Source organism: Lissotriton vulgaris, chromosome 11 (genome assembly GCF_964263255.1).
Source record: "Lissotriton vulgaris chromosome 11, aLisVul1.2, whole genome shotgun sequence".
In the NCBI taxonomy this organism is placed as follows: domain Eukaryota; kingdom Metazoa; phylum Chordata; class Amphibia; order Caudata; family Salamandridae; genus Lissotriton; species Lissotriton vulgaris.
The window spans coordinates 892,088,096-892,108,821 of NC_141699.1; the positions used below are offsets into that span (position 1 = coordinate 892,088,096).

A 20,726-nucleotide genomic window follows, 5' to 3' on the forward strand; every position below is an offset into this window, starting at 1 on the left:
CTATACAGTTATACACACCTTACTTATTCAAACATATACTAACACATATTTACTCTCTTATACAATCCCTGATACAAGTTCACAATGATCCATACAGCCACTCACAAATTCACTGGCTCTTATGCACAGTTATTTATATATGTCAACTCTCACATGTACTGTGTTTTACATATGTACTTACTTTGACATGTAGCACTGAGATATCCATTCACTCACCAATACACTCATGCACACAGTCAACCGCCAATACAGCTGTTTCCACATGCACTTTTGAACCCATACATCTAGTGAATCAACTGCTCACACATCTATGCACAGAGTCATACACCTCCCAGCCACCCACACACACACTCAGTCTCCCATACAAATACTTGGGCAACCAATCTATAACCCATATACTTAATCATAAAGCTACTGATCAACACATGCAGCAGTTTACAGAACAACAGATATAATGATGCACAAATTAAGACAGTTTAGTCACTAACCCATGCACTCAGTGAGACACATTTAATCACTCACTCATAGTCAGTCATGCACCTACTAAATCCTTCATCCAGACACTTATACATCCACTCATTCTTCAATATGTAAGACATATTTTGACTTTTCAGAAACATACAGTCACTGGATGTTGTCATCAGTGATGTCATCAGTGATGTCATTTGAGATGTCATCAGTGATGTCATCAGTGATGTCACTGATCATGTCATGAATGATGTAATATGTGACATGATCAGCAGTGGATTGCGGGTGCGCGATATATAGTTAGTGCAACTAACTATATATGAAATTTCAATGGTTTTGTGTGAGTAAAATAAGGTTTTGTAAATGCTAATTCCTAACTATATATGGTCTATAACCCATGTTTTTTTCAGTGAATATATATATATATATATATATATATATATATATATATATATATATATATATATATATATATATATATATATACATACACCAATAAACTAAAAATATATATATACTATTTTAAAATATTATTATTATCTATTTTTTTACAATTACATTTGACACTACATTAACTGTAACAGTTGAGTAAACGTTGGATAGCGGAGGGGATAAAATTACTATTCCCACTCCAGCGAGTGCAACAGTAAGGAAAGTGCTGGATAAAGTAGGGCTAAAAATTACTAATCCCACTCCAGCGAGTACAACCGTAGGGAAAGTGTTGAATAGAGGAGGGGAATAATTTACTATTTCCACTCCAGGGAGATCAACAGTAGGGAAAGTGTTGGATAAAGTAGGGGAATTATTTACTACTCCCACTCCAGGGAATGCAACAGTAGGGAAAGTGTTGTATAGTGGAGTGGAATATTTTCTATTCCCACTCCAGGGAGTGCAACAGTAAGGAAAGTGTTGGATAGCAGAGGGGATAAAATGTACTATTACCACTCCAGAGAGTGCAACAGTAGGGCAATTTTTGGATAGTGGAGGGGTTAAAAATACAATTTCCACTCCAGGGAGTGCAACAGTAGGGAAAGTATGGATGGCAGAGGGTATAACATTTACTATTCCCACTCCAGAGAGTGCAACAGTAGGGAAAGTGTTGGATAGCGGAGGGGTCAAAATTACTATTCCCACTACAGAGAGTGCTACAGTAGGGAAAGTGTTGCATAGCGGAGGGGATAAAATTAGTATTCCCTCTTCAGCAAGTGCAACAGTAGGGAAAGTGTTGGATAGCAGAGGGGAATAAGTTACTATTCCCACTCCAGCAAGTACAACAGCAGGGAAAGTGTTGGATAGCGGAGGGGAATAATTTATTATTCCCACTTCAGTGAGTGCAACAGTAGAGAAAGTGTTGGATAGCGGAGGGGATAAAATTACTATTCCCACTCCAGCGATTGCAACAATAGAGAACATTTTGGATAGCAAAGGGGAATAATTTACTATTCCCACTCCAAGGAGTGCAACAATAGGGAAAGTGTTGGATAGCGGAGGGGATATAAATACTATACCCACTCTAGCGAGTGCAACAGTAGGGAAAGTGTTGGATAGAATAGGGGTAAAAATTACTATTCCCACTCCAGCGAGTGCAACAGTAGGGAAAGTGTTGGAAAACGGAGGGGAATAATTTACTATTCCCACTCCAGCTAGTGCAACAGTAGGGAAAGTGTTGGATAGAGGAGAGGAATAATTTACTATTCCTACTCCAGCCAGTGCAACAGTAGGGAAAGTGTAGGATAGCAAAGGGGAATGAGTAACTATTCCCACTCCAGCAAGTACAACAGTAGGGAAAGTGTTGGATCGCATAGGGGAATAGGTTACTATTCCCACTTCAGTGAGTGCAACAGTAGGGAAAGTGTTGGATAGCGGAGGGGATAAAATTACTACTCCCACTCCAGCGATTGCAAAAGTAGAGAAAGTTTTGGATAGTGGAGGGGAATAATTTACTATTCCCACTCCAGCTAGTGCACCAGTAGGGAAAGTGTTGGATAGCGGAGGAGATACAATTACTATTCCTACTCCAGGGAGTGCAACAGTAGGGAAAGTGTTGGATAGAGTAGGGGTAAAAATTACTATTCCAACTCCAACTAGTGCAACAGTAGGGAAAGTGTTGGAAAGCGGAGGGGAATAATTTACTATTCCCACTCCAGCCAGTGCAGCAGTAGGGAAAGTGTTGGATAGCGGAGAGGAATAATTTACTATTCCCACTCCAGCGAGTGCAACAGTAGGGAAAGTGTTGGATAGCGGAGGGAATAAGTTACTATTCCCACTCCAGTAAAATAATTACCATTAAATAACAAACATTTTATTAATTAGAAATAATGTACCGGCAACCGTATTTCCATATAAATGACACCACTAATTATGTAAAACATAACCTAATTAACATAATTAATTAAAAATTAATTATTAGATAATAATCAATTGAAAAGCAATCAAGAATAAATCAAATCACACAATTAACACTATAAAACAATCTAAAATAAATTTTATAATAAAAAAATTACAAAATATATTACAATTAAATTACTTTCCAGCCTACTCCCCTATCAACCCACTCTTAACAAAAATTACACAACTAACATAATTAAATATTAACTAATTAATAAATAATCACCAATACATTATTGTTCACAATTAACAATATAAAATGTTAAATACATAAATATTAAATAATAAAAAATATATTTCATATTATTAAATTACTTCCCAGCCTACTCCCCTATAAACCCACAAACCACTCATAAAAAACACAGTTAATGTATGTATTTACCAAATTATTATTAAAAATTAACCTCCAATTAATAACACAATAATATAATAATTACCACAATTAACAATATAAATTAGTGAATGCATAAATATTAATTAATAAAAGATATTAATTATTAATTAATTATAATTTAATTACTTCCCACCCTATTCACCTATAAACGCACAACCCGCTACGGAACATAAACGCAAAATGTAATATAAAACATTTATAACTTCTAAAAATGATTATTACATTTATTATAATTAAATCGCTTTCCACCCTAATCTCCGATAAACACACAACCCACTATGGAACTAAATTGCTAAAATTACTTAACAAAAATAATAACTTCTAAAAATGTAACACATATATTAAAAAACAAATGCAATACTTACACAATAAATAGAACACATACATTTAAAATACAAACTAAAATACATAAACCTAAATAAAATAACAATATTTTTAACAACAATATTTTAGCAAACAATATTAATTACTTCGATATTTTGAAAAACAATATTACTTACCTTCAACTCGTTATTCTTGTCAACGATATTCTGACAGTCGATATTTTTGTACTACGATATTTTGCACTCGATACAAACCCTTACTGCCCCACTGCAAAGATCAAAGTTTTATGTTTTATGCAAAATATTTGCTCAGAGGGGATCAGACGCAGTTTGCTCAGGAGCTCATTCCATGCTTAGCAGCACAAAAGAAGAAAGCTGTGCCACCTCTTCGGATATGCTTAAAGCAAGGGATTTGCAGGCAAGAGGTAGAGTGGAGCGCTCTGGAGGGGAGGTACTAGACAAATCTCTATGCCAGATACCCAAAACCAGGGTTTTGAATAGGATTAGTTTCCTGATGGGCATCCAGTGGAGCGCTTTGACGGCCAACAAGATTGAATAACGCCTAGGTAAACATACGAGAAGCCTAACTGCTGCGTTTTGGACCACCTAAAGGGTATTCAACTGCTCCTAGATAAAGGGTGTTAGCATAATCCAAGCGTGAGGTGATCAGCCCATGGATCACCACTATCCTAGCCTCAAGATGAAGGAGTGGCAGAAATTTCTTAAGAGTGCGGAGCATTGGCCCAACACCTTTGCGATCTTCAGCCTCATGGAGAAGGTGGTGTCCAGCTTTACCCCTGTGTTTCTAACTACTACAGATGGAGGGAGTCTGCAACACAGGGGGCCAAAGATCTTCCCATCAGTTTGACCCATGTGATCCAAATGGAAGGATTTCTGTCTTTTACGGTTTGTATTTGAGTTGCCTGCCCTGCATCCAATCAAAGTCAGCAATCTGTACAAGATGCTGCAAGAGAGGCTTGGGAGCTACTGAAAGCAACAACCAACTGGGTATATTTGGCATATGAGATTATTTTAGATTCAAATAGCTCAACCTCAAAAGCCAAAATGGACATGTAAATGTTAAAGAGGGTGGGGCTTAATGCAGAGGCCTGCAGGACCCTTGGTTAACTCTTTTAACCGTCAAGGAGAAAGGGGTGAGCCAAACCAATTGACCTTTGGAGACCAAAAAAGACTTGCACCAGTGCCACACAGTACTCCCCACACCCATGGCGGACAGTCAATGTAGGAGGATAGAGTGTGGGACGTGTCAAAGGTAGCAGACAAGTCAATCTGCATTTTTCCCAGAATCCATTGCCCATTTAATAAGGTCTGTTATCTCCCGTACTGCAGATTTCGTACAGTAGTAACAGGGCGAAAACTAGATTGACTTTGATGCAACAACTTGCCTTGCTCAAGATGCTCAGCGAGCTGAGCATTGCTTAGTTTCGCCAGCTTTTTCATGAGGACCAAAATGGGTCTGAAGTTACAAAAGATGCTGGTGTCAATTGTAGGCTTCTTGAGCAAAGGGATCACTTTAGCCAGTTTCCAGTTGGCAGGCATAACTCCTGAAAGTAGAGAAAGGTTAAACATAGGGTTGATCATAGGATTGAATATATCTACGCCGCAGCTGACAGAGAAGGGAGGCACGCATCAAAAGGGGAGCCCCATTTACACTTCATGATAGCTTCCCCGGATTGTTCCTAGGAGATGGGCCTGAACTTGGTAAGCCTGGTTCTAAAGCTATCAGGATCAGCCTGGAAGGCAGATTGGAGTCTCTCCTGCATGACCAGCAGTGCTCTATGAACATTGAAGAGTTTTGTTGCAAAGAACGTTGCAAGCCCGTTGCAAAGCTTTTGGGAAGGAACAATAGCCCTCTGGCAGGACTGCAAAGAGATGAAAGACGTCAGGATCTGAAAGATAGAATGGGAGCTCTGCTCAGCAGAAATAATTTTATCTGCGAAAAACAAGCTCTGGGCCTGTTTCAAGGAGACATGGTAGGCTCTAAAAGAGGATCTGTAATTGGCTATCAGATGAATAGTCTTACGCCAAATATATTTGAACTTTTTGCAAGATTTACGTTCCTTGGCCAGCGAAGCAGAGAGCCAGGGTGCCGAAAGTCCACCCTTCCTCTTCTTCAGCTATTGGAGAGGATCCAGCAGTCCGCTGCCCCTGTTAACCAAGCAATGGTTAACATTATTTTCACTGATCTGCTGACCAAAAACTTCTTTATTAAGTAAATATGCATCTATTCTTTTTAGAGAACAATGGTCTGACGAGACAGTCAAAGTTATCTCAAAGACCAGACCTAAAAAGAAAAACAGAACACAAAAAATCAAGGACTAATGGCGGTCTAGGTAAAGGTAACCCTCAAATTGGTGTTTATCCACTGTCAGCGTGGACTTAAGAGCTGGGTATGCAGTACCAATTTTGACTTATTTCCAGGGCTACTTGATCCACCAAGATGATGCCAATGGTGCTGTGTCCAGAGACAACTTAGAACGAGTCATGAACAACATATTAGCATAACTATCTGAGTACCCTTAGGCTTTGCTACCAGGTGCACGTCAGCGCCTGGTCAATTCTTAATCATGCAGGGAGGTATCTCTTATATTGATGGTTGAAAACAACTGGTTTCTGCTGACGTGGTAACAAAAGCATAGACACAGAATGGCAATAGTGAAAATGTTCCTCCTCCCAGCCCATGACAAACTCCTATGTTGTATCCAGGAAAGGGGCAATAAGTCACTCTCAATCAAAGTGCAGATCCTATCAATCAGACAAGAGAGCTCCTTCATATTTTGAAGTATCTAATACAACACAACTATAAAGCTTTTGGAAGCACTATGTTACTACCTTTGTTCTCCCGGCATCTTAGGAGTGTTTTGCCTGGAGTTACAGTACAACGATTTCTCATAGTGGCGCTTATATTTGTGTGAGATTTTTTCACACACACATATATTGCATTGTTGGTCACACTTTTGATGTGGTTAAGTCTCATTATGCCTACCTTTCTCATTAAGGGTTACCATTCTCTGTGGCACTGACTGACACCTAGTGTTTACAGGCACACCAATAAATCTACAGAGTTTCACATACTGTGTGGTGAGTACATACTCCCATCACATCTGCTCCTGCTTTTGTGGAAGGGAGCTTACATTCATGTATGCCCTAGTTGCTACCAGGAAGACACGTGCCTTAAGCCTTATCTGTTTAAAGCATTACGGACCTAGAATATAAGATCTCCATTAACTTCATTATTGGTTGAAGGGGGACATACAGTAGGTGAGTCCCTTGCAGAAAAACAATTTAATCAGATAATTGTTCTTGTTCAACATTCAAGCTTGGTTTCACCGCTAAGTCTAGCTTGTCATTCACACATTTCTCATCTTATACGCGGAAACACAGACTTGCATCAGACAGATGTTGTGGATCCATTCTGGACTGGACTTATTGACATTAATGACATGAATATCATCCAATGGGTGGGTTGCGCTCCCTCCCTTAGCATTATTCTATGTACGTAAGATATCCCAAACCAAATGATATGTGGTCTCTCCTCTGTAGGTGTTTCCCATTCTTCGTCCTGATGAATACTCTGTATAAATAATCTCAGAGGGTCGAAACATTGACACAATAATAGTGTATTGTTTTTATGTGATTTTGGAGCCTGTAGCTTGGAGTTGTTGAGACAGAGTGTGTATCAAACACCACTGAATCCTCAGCAGTCACTATTGAAGCACATATATTGTATAGCACTAGCTCACTTTATGCTCACCTGACTCTTTCATGGCACAGATGCGTCGTTTGGGAGCACCCCTTCAACTGCAAATGCCTTCAATAGAGCCTAAATGAGTGCTTCCATTTGTGATTTTAAATGATGAACAATTGAATAAGACTGGCATTTTTCCTAACAGGACCAATCAGCTAATGGTTATTTACTGGTTACCGAGGAAGTTGAGGTTCACACTTCCCCCTTCATGGGCCATTGTTTCCTTTATTTTTGCGTTACAACCTCCTTTACACATTCGCTAAGAAGGCATGCTGTACACAATGTACAAGCATAAATGATCAGGGCAAACGATTCTAGCCAGAGATATTTACAAAAAATATTTCTTACCAGCTTGGAGCGGATGCTGTAAAGTTTGTTGAACCTTAAAAAATGGGAAGCACATGGACAAATACACCCTAGGTTTATGTATGCAATCCTTACATAGGGGCAGATGTATCAAGCGTTTTTTTTGTCGCAAACGCTGCGAATCGCTAAATAGCAGCGTTTGCGACAAAAAATACGGGAAATGTGATGTATTAAAGAAATTGCATCGCAAAATTAAGGAATTGCAAAATTTGCACACTTGAAATTATTCTCAATTTGCGATTAACAAATTGCGAATCGCAAATTGAGAATAATTTCACATTCATTCCTATGGGCCACCTGGCCCATAGAAATTAATGGGAAATGATTCCTTAATTGCGATTAGCAATTTGCTAATCGCAATTAAGAAATTTTAAGAAATCGCAAAAAAATAGCGAATTTTTACATACATACCATTTTGCAATTCTCAAATAGCGATTCCTTAAAAATCGCTATTTGAGAATCGCAAAAGGGTATCTTGATACATCTGGCCCTTAATGACCAGGATTATTCCTATTCTAAAAAGTTAAGAGTATCTGAGGAGCCTTCAGAAGTACAGGACAATTCCAAAACGTGTATTCTGCCTGAAGCCCTAAACAAGTTGTTTTGCAACAATTTCACCAATATGTTATAATTTGAAGTATGTTTTGGCATTACGTATTTATTTTAAAAGCCTTTGCATATGTATACAATGAAATGTATGGTATTCAGAGCGAAGGATTTTCATATATTTTTATTTGTAGTGTATCAAGAAGGGGAGAAAATGGGTCGAATATTCAATATATATTGCTTAAATGCAGAATACCGTTGATACAGGAAAAGCAGTAATGTGTAGCATTGAAATAAACAAACACAAGGTGATTCTGAGGGGCACTGATGCATTATTATTCAGTTTGTTTGTAATTCCTCTCAATTGTCAAGTATTCATCTCTGTCCAGAAGGATCATTCAGGTGGAACAAAGCGCCTAAACTATCTTTGGGGCTGCTGTTGCTTTCTACTGGGTAAGCAAGTGGATCAGCGACTATCAGCACAAAATCAATAAAATCACTTTAAATAACACTATGCTGCATGATGACAATAGAGTAAAAGTGATTTCAGACAAGAACCAGACAGGTTCCATTGTCATTCTAAATGACCATAAAAAGGGGGCTAAATCAGGAAAACATGAATAGGAAATATCAGCAGTAGACGGACACATAATGTGACCATTGTGACTCCGGTGAAGCTGCTAACTAAATAGGCTCACAGACATCTTTGGGACAGCCAGGATTCAGAATTAAAACATGAAGCCTCCAATGTCAGTGCCCCAAACAATTCCAAAAATGAGGAAAACATCTCTGTGCACTGGTGGACAGGTGAGAGTCACAGTCCTCCAAGAAAGAGAGTCATGGACAGTTGCGAGAGAGTGGAGCAAATTGAGGTCGGGATTATTCTGTCGGGATCACCAAGCTTTGGGGATACATACCCTGGTCACGTACTAGCCCCATTTTCTCAGCACACGCAATGCCACCAGTTGCATCCCTCGAAGTCGTACTCTGAGACTTGCAGTACAGCAATCACCTACTTCAATCACCAGATTCCAGGGGTGCCTGCTGGCTTTCACTCTATGGAATTTTCAGTTGCAGTGGACCTGGAGGTCCCAAAGCTCCAGTTGTAGGAAGAGTCCTGTCGATGTGAAATGGGCCAGAGGATAGATGGATGAGTGTCTGCACTGCTGTACACAGGCAAGGCCAGTATTTCTGCTCTACACAGCAGCGGAGATGCTGCCTTATGGCCAGAATAGAACTGGGGAACCAAGTTCGAGTCACCGGATGCTCAACATCCTGTGACTCTGGGCACATCACATAGAGCCATATGTAGGTAAATGGCATTTCCAGATTCGTAAATACCGAATTTTACCGATTCGGTATTTACAAATCGGTAAATGCTATGTAGGTATATTTAACGAAATACTTACCGAATCGGTAACAATAGGTAATTACCGAATCGGTATTTACTGATTCGGTAATTGCCATTGGTTCCGGTAATTGCCATTGATTCCTATGGGCCTAGAGGCCCATAGGAACCAATGGCAATTACCGAATCGGTAAATACCGATTCGGTAAAATTACCGATTACCCCTGGATTCAGGCTTGTGTGCCATGTGACACACATACACGCCCTTAGGGCATGTATGTGTGCCACATGGCACAGGTGTACATGAACAGATGTTCATGTACACAGGAATTCGTTATTTACCATCAAATAGAATTTGATGGTAAATAACAAATTATTTAGGGCCTGTGGCACTGTTTTCAGTGCCACCTACATCCCATATTACCGAATCTGTAAATTTACCGAATCGGTAATTTACAGAATCGGTAAATTTACCGATTCGGAAATATTTTGGCCCCCTACATCTGAAACTCCAAATACCGGTTGGTAACAGCAGAAATCGGCTGTTACCGACCGGTATTTGGCATCCTACATATGGCCCATAATCTCCCCATGTCTAAAATAATTAAAAAAAAATTTAAAAAAGATTTGACTGTACTTTTGATATTATAACTGAGATTATACAATAAAATAGTGTTAAACCACTTTATTTGACAATGACACAAACATACAACAATTGAATGAAAAAAGGAGCAAATAAGATCATGGCATGAGCTGTAGGCATTCACAGGTTGTTGTTTTTTAAATAAATGGGCACAAACCTTCCTTCAAGAAGAAAGATTAACAGGTGTTCAAGTAAATAAACATTATATTAACACGTACACTGGAGTAATTCACAAAAATGGTTCCATTCAAAACAATTAAGTCTAAAAACAATGGTCACAGTCACTTTGACGTCAATGGTTCTGGTCGTTTTCAGCTACTGCCTCTTTAATGCTGTGTAGCACATAATCTAGGTTGCCATGGTTCAGCCACGAGATGTTAAATTGCCCATTGCTATATAGGTAGATGTTCCTTTGCTGAATCAGAAATTCTACCTGTGAAGCTGAAGACATATGATATATGAAACGTCATACAGTTTTTCTTCAAATCATTTGAAATACAAATAAAAATCTTCCTTGTAAAAGTGAAGTCAACAGCTAGTCAACAGGTAAGACCATTTTTGGTAAAATCCAAAATTCAATATGATTTTCTCTTTGTTCATTGTATTACAAAATGCTCAATGGTTGAGGTTGCAAGGCATTATGAAGACAGTAATCAACACAACAGAACATGGAGGGGCCAAATATCATGCATGCCCTACCTGTGATTTCTCACTGGAATATCAATATGTGAGCTATGCGGCTATTTATGTCCAGGTCTGGGCAGTCACAATGCAATCTCTCTAGGATTGCTAAAGAAAATGACCTGCGTGTAGCACTAATAGTTTTATCGGTGTAGCTACTATACATTCAAATAATTAGAATATCACTGGGTCGTCAATATTAGAAGTCAGTGTAAATGTGTGATCTATAATTAAGATATAGTCATGAAAAATTTCATAATTCCTCTGGAGAATGCAGACACACAACTGCATCCTAAATTGCCACACAATAAAACTTAGAAAAAGCCAAAATTTCCACTTCAAACATAGAGAAAAATAAATTCTGAGTAATTCTAAATCACTTTTTATTAAAGTCATCCGAAATAGGCAAAAGAGATGAAATGCATAAAAAACAGCGATAGTTCTTCGGTTGCAAGTGAAGGTGTTTGTTAAACATATACAAATATGTGATCTCTTGAAAATCAGATAGCAAGAATATATACAAGAACTGCTCAGAAAATGAGTGCTGAAAGTGAAGGGTATAGTTGAAAGGTAGTAGATAGACGCCCAGCGATGCTTTTATGAAATAACCTTGTTAACTTAAAGCAACTACTAAGAAAAAAATATATACCTCACAAATTGGAATATTTTCATCTGACTGCAAAAATATGAGTTCCATAAAAATTAAGGGCCTGACTCCGATGTCCGGGGTCGGACCGCTGGTCGCTATTGCGGCATTCGGGTGTCCGACGAGCATGTGGTGGTCCGACCACCGCATTTCGATTTGACCACCAGGCTGGCAGTCGGAAAGGTGTTAATTAAAAAAAAAAAAATTGATTGACATTTATGAACAAGCATGAACAATTGAGCCACGCACCTGTAAGTGGTTCCGCATTTACATAAATATCCATTATCAAATTTCAATCCACATCTCACTTGGAATAATGTACAGAAGATTCTAAGTCTAAGTCCAATTCTCACAGAGTTTCCACCATTCCCATTCTGTCCCCTCAATGTCGCTGGTTTCACTGGGATACGTTGTCAGAGGGCTCTGTCATCCTAGTAATCATCTCACCCCAAGTTATTAAATCGTCCTTTGCTGCCCCATCTTGCCTCATAGGCAGGGCTTTAAGTGGGCCGGGTCTCACCGGGTCTGAGCACCAGCAGTTTTTTAAAGGACGCCTCGAAACGGTCTCTATGGGGCTCCCTTTTGAGCCCAGGCACAGGCGTCCGTTTTTTTACAGACTGCAGTGACAGCAGGCACATCAATGTGCACGTGCTCACACTGCTCACTTCTCACTAAGCCTGGGCGGTAAATTTCGTTCCGCTCGCGGAATTTGCAATATTTTGACATTTTCTCGTACCGCAGATAGCGCGAAAATGTCGAAACTTTCGCAATTGGAAGTTTTTTCTTGTTCGCGCTTTATAAATGCGTTCTCACACGCGCTGTAGCGACTTACCGGGTCCCTCCGTTCGCCGACGAGTTTCCCTATCCGTTTGCGTGCGCCACGAGATGTTGGATTGTTGGTAGCCGGTCGCACTATCCCGCAAGAGTTTGCGATTGCGAACACGTAATTCGACCCGGAACAGGAAATAAGCATTGTGAGGAAGATGGCCGTACCCATTAGCGACCGCATGGGTAAGTTGGAGATAAATTTCCCCGCGAGCATGCAAAAACACATCGCGAATGCGCGGGAAATGGAATCTCCGCATCTTTGCGAAAGTACCGCGTGCTGGCGGATATTTTTTGCAATTTCGCGATAATTTGCGAAAGTCAATTTCGCAAATTCGGTTCACCTCTACTTCTAACTAGTGAAGAAGTTACGGCATGACATCATGCCAGGTGAGTGTTGTAAGGAAAGGGAAAGCCTTTAAAGAGAGTCATTTTCTCTCTGGATTTCCCTTCTTTTTTTGAAACTCAGGAGCAGCAACATCGTCTTTGTTGTCACCAGGGTTTTAAGTCAAAGATTTTTCAATATTATATACAAGCCATAGTTGCTGCTTATTTATGTTATGCAACTAACAGTCATTGACAAAGCCAATGGTCCTGACTTGTAGGTATGATGTTACTTGTATTATATATTTGGATGCAATGACCAAAACAGCAAAATACAAGTCGGGCGGCACACTATGCTAAACACAGATTTGTAGCTTAAGTTTGTAAACCACGCCCCTAATTGCATTAGCCACGCCCCTATGAGAGACCCCCCTAGTTTTTTCATCCCACTTAAAGCCTTGCTCGTAAGCCTAATATGCATTTCATCTGTTATTGCCCGTTCTGTCACATCCTTCTTATACGGTGTCACAGGGGTCCTGTTGACTCCAATGTATAGCTATCCAGTGCTGCACCAAAACCACTCCCAAAGCAAACAGCCTGGCTTCCATCTTCGTCTGCTGCCTCCTTGAGACAATGCCCAAGAGGCACAGTTTAACCGACAACTCCAGTGCCAGCCCCATAATCTTTGTCAGGTACAGTACAACCTCCCTCCAGAATATATGCAGGCATGCCCAAGTCATGTGCAAGAAGTCCGCAGCAACATGGCTGCATTGGTCACCTGCCACTTGGGTCTCTGGATATATCTTAGTAAGATTCTGTGGGGTCATGTACGCCCTATGCAAGTAATGAAACTGTATAAGCTTGAACCGTGTATTAGATGACACTTGTTTAACCTAAGTATACGCATTTTTTCAGTCAGTCATTGTCAGATTATCAAGGCAATCCCCATCCCAGCACGCCCAAGCACGTTCTGTCCTCCCCCTTCCCTCCCCAATCTGCCACTACAGAGGAGTTATCAACTGTCTACACCATCCAGTGCAACCGACGCTTTCATTGTGACATGTTCCTGTGGCTTGTCTGGGACAAGGGCTAGATAACTCGTGCAGTGTGTGCTGTCCTAACAAACAAGCACTGGCGTTGCCAATAGGTCTCGCAGTAGGACAGTTTGAGCTATTGGTTTTCTAAATGACATTTTTTTTTTGTTGTGATTTACAATGCCTATACTTTTAACTTTTCGCATTAGGAAAGTTTGAGCGATTGGCATTGTAAATGACACTTTTTTAATTTATGTGTTGGTTTTGAAAATAGCAAAATTAATAGCTTTGTCAGTTACAATGTCAATATTTCTAACTTTTGCAAATGTGACACCTATAGCATTTGTAATGCAATGTGTGTTGTATTTACGTGACTTAGATATATTGATATTACAAATAACAATGGCTTTTAATTTTGTAAATAATTATTACTTAATTAAAAGTTATTGTAATTTATAATGGCAATAGTTAAACGTTTGTAAATACATTTTGTGAAGATTATGTTCAGTGTATTTTATTGTGACGAAAATCCAAGAACATTGCATTTGCACCTACACACACATATGTGTTGTAGCGCTGAGTGGTGTGAGGGTGAGGGGGTGTGAGTGTGTGAGGGTGAGTGGGTGTGGGAGTGTGTGAGGGTGAGTGAGGGGGTGTGAGGGTGAGAGTGTGTGAGGGTGAGGGTGTGAGGCTGAGTGAGGGTGAGAGGGTTGTGAGGGGGGGTGAGGATGAGGGGGTGAGTGAGGGTGTGAGGGTGGGTGAGGGTGGGTGAGGGTGTGACGGTTAAAAACAATCATTAGCCACCCCTAAAAAGGAAACTTTGGAAGTGGTCACCACACTGCCATTCTTATCCATTCCCACAACAGCGCAGCCTATGTACTGTGTGAGCAGAAGGGAACCGGTGGAGGGGTGGAGTGTGCAGGTGGAGGAGAAGAGGGGCTTCAGACGGAGCAGGGTTACAGGTGGAGTAGAGGGGATTCACTTGTTGGGAGGCAGAAGGAAGCATGTGGAGAGATGGAGGGTGCAGTGTGCAGGTGGAGGGGTGGAGGGATGGAGGGATGGAAGGGTGGAGTGTGCAAGTGGAGGGATAGAGAGGTAGAGTGTGCAGGAGTAAGGGAGAGTGCCGGTGCGCGGGAACAGGTCAATTAGGGGGAGAGGCGGAGTAGAGGCTAGGGCAGACGTTGAGAAGCAGGAAAGTACGGGTGGAAGGGGTTGTGTGGGTGGAGCAGGAATACGGGTGTAGTAGACAAATGTGCTGGTGAGGGGACTCAAGTGGCGCGGGGGTGCGCATGGAGTAGAGAGGGTACAGGGTGAGGAACGTAGGCACATAGGTGGAGGGAGGATATGGAGCAGACACAGGTGGAGGAGTGACCAGATCAAGCTAAAGTAAAGGAAGTGGTAAAGTGAAGGAAGCGGTGCAGGAGAAGAGTGAGGGTGGCAGCAGCAGACTAACCCCTCCGCGCCGGGGTGGTGTGGCGAGGTGTCCCAGGTGCCTTGTTCTGCGCCCTGCCTTACTGCTAAGCTCTCCGCAGGAGCTCCACTCAGCTCTGATCTTATCAGCTGGAGCTGCAGGGAGCTGGCACCGACGCCAGGAGGTGGGAAGTAGAGCGAGAGGTCACTCCTAGACTTGGTGCTTCTGCACTCCTGCCGGGGGTAGAGACGTCCCAAGTGTGAGACAGAGGCAAGCTCACACCGCACTCTCCACCGGGAGCGTAGCGAGCAGAGACGGGCTGTAGCACTAAGCACAGCGCGCAGAGACACCCCGAAGCGACGGTATGGGCAAGCAAGCAGATAATCTGCTCGAGGAGGCCAGCCGACAGAGGGAAAATGCCTGCATCGCACCATGCATTCCACCCTGGGGAGGTAGCCGAGAAGCGGGGGGGGGGGCAACATGGAAGTGGCAGCAGCCGATCCCTGGGAACAGACCAGGACGCCAAAGAGTCCACTGTTTCCTGGGGCTCCAGGGAGGCTCTCCAGACATCGTTTCTCTGCTAGGGCAGCAACTCCTCTATGTGTCACTGCGGTGGTGCGGGCCTGGTTAGATTCATCCAGGCAGTCAGAGTCCGCATTAGGCCTGTATTGCTCTCAGGGTCGATACGCCATCAACAGTCCGATAAAATGCGCATGAGTACAGTGAAAAGAAAGGGTCCATGTTATACTGGTTTATATATTACACCGACACACGTGACGAATGCCGTGTAAAGATTAAATATGGTGACCAAATGTGTTCAGAGCCTTGTTACTTCGACTCCACAGCAATAAAACACAGCTTTGTTATTTCCGCGCTGTTTTACTCGCAAACTAGCGGCGGCGTGGCCCTTTCCGTGTCTCCTAGCGCTGTATGCACATCTAATGCATGCACAATTGTCCCGTCGATCTAAGTAGGAATTTACTTTCTACAAAGGTGTTCTATTAATGCACGGATGAAAATCAGTCCTGTATGATAGTTAGGCACCCGGAGGAGACTGCAGACGCTGGGGCATTACACAGCATTTGGAGCGGGACGCAGAATATGACTTGTTTCACCGGTGATCTTTGGAAGTGCGTCGTGCACGTGCTTTGTGCACTTCCTTAGTTTAACGCGCGCAGACCGGGGTGAATCAAGTTAAAACATCACTGTGAACGGCGGAGATCAAGGCGGTATCAAAACACTGGCAGCATGGCATTGTGGTCCAGTGAGCAGATGCCGTTGTCACTTAGAAGCATGCTACATGTGTGTTTCTTGTGCAAACTCGTGCCCAGTGGCGGCGTCTGCCCGCTGTGCTTGAGGAGTGCTGCTCGGCTTGTGAGGCTGTGGGAGGGGGCCGCCAAAGCTACAACAAGCACATGAAAAGAAGAAAAAGATACGAGCACAGTGTGAGGGCTGAGTGCCACTCAAGCATTGTTACTTCGACTCCACAGCAATAAAACACAGCTTTGTTATTTCCGCGCTGTTCTACTCGCAAACTAGCGGCAGTGCGGCCCTTTCCGTGTCTCCTAGCGCTGTATGCACATCTAATGCATGCACATCTAATGCATGCACAATTGTCCCGTCGATCTAAGTAGGAATTTACTTTCTACAAAGGTGTTCTATTAATGCACGGATAAAAATCAGTCCTGTATGATAGTTAGGCACCCGGAGGAGACTGCAGACGCTGGGGCATTACACAGCATTTGGAGCGGGACGCAGAATATGACTTGTTTCACCGTTGATCTTTGGAAGTGCGTCGTGCACGTGCTTTGTGCACTTCCTTAGTTTAACGCGCGCAGACCGGGGTGAATCAAGTTAAAACGTCACCGCCAGGTATATCTTGACTGTGAGGGACAGTAAAAAAAAAAAAAGAGAAGAAAAATTGTATCCATGATGCTTGGAGAAGGGGGCAGAAGGGTGGGACTAGAGTCCTAATTGGTTTTTATATTTTATTCAAGACTAATTCCGGCTTTGGGAGTGAGTCTGGGACAAAAGAAATGAGGACTAAAAAGGCGCAAGAATATTGTCCATCTGCGCTGCAAAGGACGTCCAATTCATGTCCTGCCACCACTAAAATGAAATTGATCAACACAGAAAAAGTAGTTCGGCTTTTTCGAAATTAAAAATGTCATCATTGATCAATAGTTCGCAAATGACAAAACCCTGATGCCAAATGCCGCACTTTGTTTGATTTCTAGCATATATCTATCTATGAGAAGGGGGGGAGGAGGGAGCAAAGGGAAATGATTCAAGAGGTGACGAGGAAGGGGCAGAGGAATGATGGGAGAGAAAACAGTGAGGGAAGAAAGTGAAGATGAAAAAAAAAAGGTGAGAACCAGAAAAAATGCATCAAATAGAGCAAAAGCTGTAGAAAAAGAGGGGTCGGGTAGAAGGAAAGAAAGGGTAGCAGAAGAAAGAAGGACGTGCAGGCAGAAGTGGAGGGGTGGATGAAGGAAGTTGGAAAGACGTGAGAAAGGAAAGAAGTGAAAAATTAGAGAAGTGCGCCAGGAACAAGGGAAAGAAAGGAGGAAGGAAATGGAAGATGTGTGGCGACTTCGGAAAAATGCAATGCCAGATAGGTAACAAGGTGAGAATATATGGAGACATGACGAGGAAATTAATGAAAGGCAATGGAGAAAGTGGAAGAGGAATGATGAGGAAAACAATGATGCACAAGTACAGAACGAAGGCAGGAAGGGGGAAAAGGAGGGACAAAGTGGGAGCCGTGGAATGAAGAAGGGAAAACGTGGAATGCCAAGAGGATGAAGACACATATGTTTCCAATTAGACTGAAGTCGGGAACAAGAGCGGCTGGGAAACTGAAAGTACGGCCGGCCACCGGCCAGCCATGAATAATTAGGGGAGGAGAAGCCGCACAGCACACGCTGGGAGAAGCCCTTTGATGTGCTGTGCGGCCGTGAAAAAATGCAATTAGGAGGGAGGGAGGGAGGCTGACGCGCGTGCTTGTTTGGTCACGTGATTCATGTGAACTCAACGAAAACCGCACAAAAAAACCCTTGGTTTCACGAGCATTTTGAGCACTTGAATTCTCGCTCCGCTCAATGCGCATGCGCATTGATAGGTCGCGAGACCTAAAAACCAGGAACTATCCCGGCCTCACACCAAACAACTCCTGGGCCTTGGTAAAAGACACAAATAATAGGTCATTGGAAAATGGGTCCCCGACTAAAGTACAGCCCCCCCCCCACTCCAGTCACGCTGCACACGGTGTGTCCTTATCAGAGGCGCAACTAGAGTCAAATTTCGAGGGGGGGCTGAGAACATTTTTGGGGGGGGCTGATTCTTCAAGCAAAAGGCAGAGTGGAGCTGCAGGGGCTCTAAGCAGGGAGGGGGAACATCAAAGCCTCATTAACAAGCAAAAGGTCTTTAAAAGACCTGTGAAGGGGAGCGTGGCCAAGATGGCGGGGTGAGCGGACGCTTCCTCCCGTAGCTCCTCCGGCCCAGCCCAGCTCGAGCCCCGATCCCTGCGCTTCTCTCCCCCCGCGGTTGCACTGCGGGCGTGAGAACTGTGCCGGAGTTCTTGGGGCACGTTTTGATACCACTCTGACTTCTGTTGCCCCGGGGGAAGTCCCCGAAAAGTTTGTTCAACGATCGACCCGAGGAGGGGAGCCTGGGTCGCCCCGAAGAAGAAGGGCCTGGAGGCGGAGCATATTGCGGCGCTGTCCGCGCGCCTCGGCGGAGTCGAGTGCTGAAAGCTGGAGATCCCGAGGGGACGGACTAGACGGACTCCGCGGAGTGTGCGGGCCTCCTGGCCGGCGCTCTGGTGGCCGGGACCATCGCTGGACGACAGACCCCAGCCCTGCGACGGCGATCTACCCCCCTGCCATGGGTATCGGTGTGTGACGCCTTGCGGACCCCGAGCCTGGAAGAGTGGAACGGCGGAGTCTGAGCGGAGCCCGGGCTGGGCGTACTGGCCGATGGTACTGGGAGACATTGGGCTCGCACTTCCCCGTCCCGTTGCCATTTGAGGGTCGCCCGTAGACTGGCTGGCCTGGGCTGGCATCCTGGGCTCCGCCCTCCCGCCATCTTGTCTTTGCGGAACTAATACTGGTGACCCTCGCCCGCGCCTTGGTTTCTCCTGGTGCCTACACATCTGCTGTTCTCCCTGGGGGCACACGGCTGGAAGCCTCCGAATTAGACATTGCTGACCGCCCTGCCTAGCCCGATGATCGTTTCGCCCTGACCCGGGCCGCCATTTTGTCGCCTGTGACGCACTACCCTTGTCCTCGGCGAGGATTTCACATCTGGTGCCCACGAGCGGCTGGGCGCGTCTACAACGACCGGCTCTAAGCTTCACCCGCCGCGGAGGCCAGGATGGCCGGTAGACGAGGTGCGGCACGGGGAGATCGCACCTTGCCGGACATGCTCGGCAGGGCCCAGCAACTACGCGACAGGGCGCAGCCGTCCCCGGGGTCCTCCCGGGCCTCAACGGACGCCACCGGGGGCGAACCACCTGTCACGAGGTCCTTCATGGAGGACTTATTCAGCTCCCTCAAGGAGGAATTTCAGACTCTCAAGACTGAGGTGGCGGGGGAGGTCCGTGAAGTGCGCAGAGAGATCGAAGGCCTGGGCGAGCGGGTCGACACTGTGGAAACGGCGGCCCAGCGTCGCGATGAGGAGATAGTTCATCTCCAGCAGGACGTCCTCCGCCTACGGGAGCAGTGTGTCGAGCTCCAGGCCCACTCGGAGGACCTCGAGAACAGATCCAGGCGGAACAACATCCGGGTGCGGGGCGTTCCGTCCGCAGATGAGGGTGCGGACCTAGTGGCCTATCTGCAGGACCTGTTCCGCGACATCTTGGGGGAAGGAGCGGACTTCCCGATCCGCATAGACAGAGCACACAGGGTGGGCCGCCAGCGCCAATCATCGGCACCCCCGCCTGATATCCTGGCATTCCTGCCGGATTTCCCCCTAAAGGAGCGCATTATGACAGAGGCCCGCAGGAAACAGCCGCTGTCCTTTCGAGAACGGCCCGTGGCGCTCTATCAGGACCTGTCCGCCATCACACTGCAGAAGCGCAGGTCTTTCCGCATTGCTACGGACTTCCTGCGAGAGCATGAGACGGCCTATTCCTGGGGTCACCCCTTCCGTCTTATTTTTCGATGGAATGGGGTGTTACATCAGCTGCGCTCCTTACAAGATGTCTGTGGGGTGCTGGGACTCACAGCTACGGAGGAAGAAGGGGCGACACCCGCATGGAGGCGCCCCGAGCGGCGGAGCCGACGGAGATCGAGGAGGCGCCAATCGTCGGCGACGGCGAGTCGCCCTGACTCCCCTACCATCAGGGCGGATATGGCGGAGGCCCTGAGGACTGCGGCCAGGAACTTGCCTGACTCCAATGGCGTGGCCCAGACGGCCTAACTTAACTCCGGGGGGAGAGACTCTTAGCTTCTTCGATGCTGGGTTGGGGCTGGGGGTTGGGGGGGAGAGGTTGGAGGTGTGTGGCTGGACGTCCACTTGACTGTTTTCTGCAGACTCGCCCACTTGGGCTAGACTGAGA

The 20,726-nt window shown here is 44.5% G+C and overlaps 1 protein-coding gene across 1 annotated transcript in view; it reads right to left on the reverse strand.

Annotated features, from left to right (window-relative positions):
• Positions 1 to 10,363: 10,363 nt before the first annotated feature.
• LOC147683657 (aspartate aminotransferase, cytoplasmic-like) overlaps positions 10,364 to 20,726 on the reverse strand; it is a 359,755-nt gene continuing 349,392 nt past the window's right edge. The window contains exon 8 of the mRNA XM_086942558.1: positions 10,364 to 10,686. Within this exon, the coding sequence (XP_086798684.1) occupies positions 10,538 to 10,686 (149 nt within the window). The 3' untranslated portion in view covers positions 10,364 to 10,537. The remainder of the gene's footprint in view (positions 10,687 to 20,726) is intronic.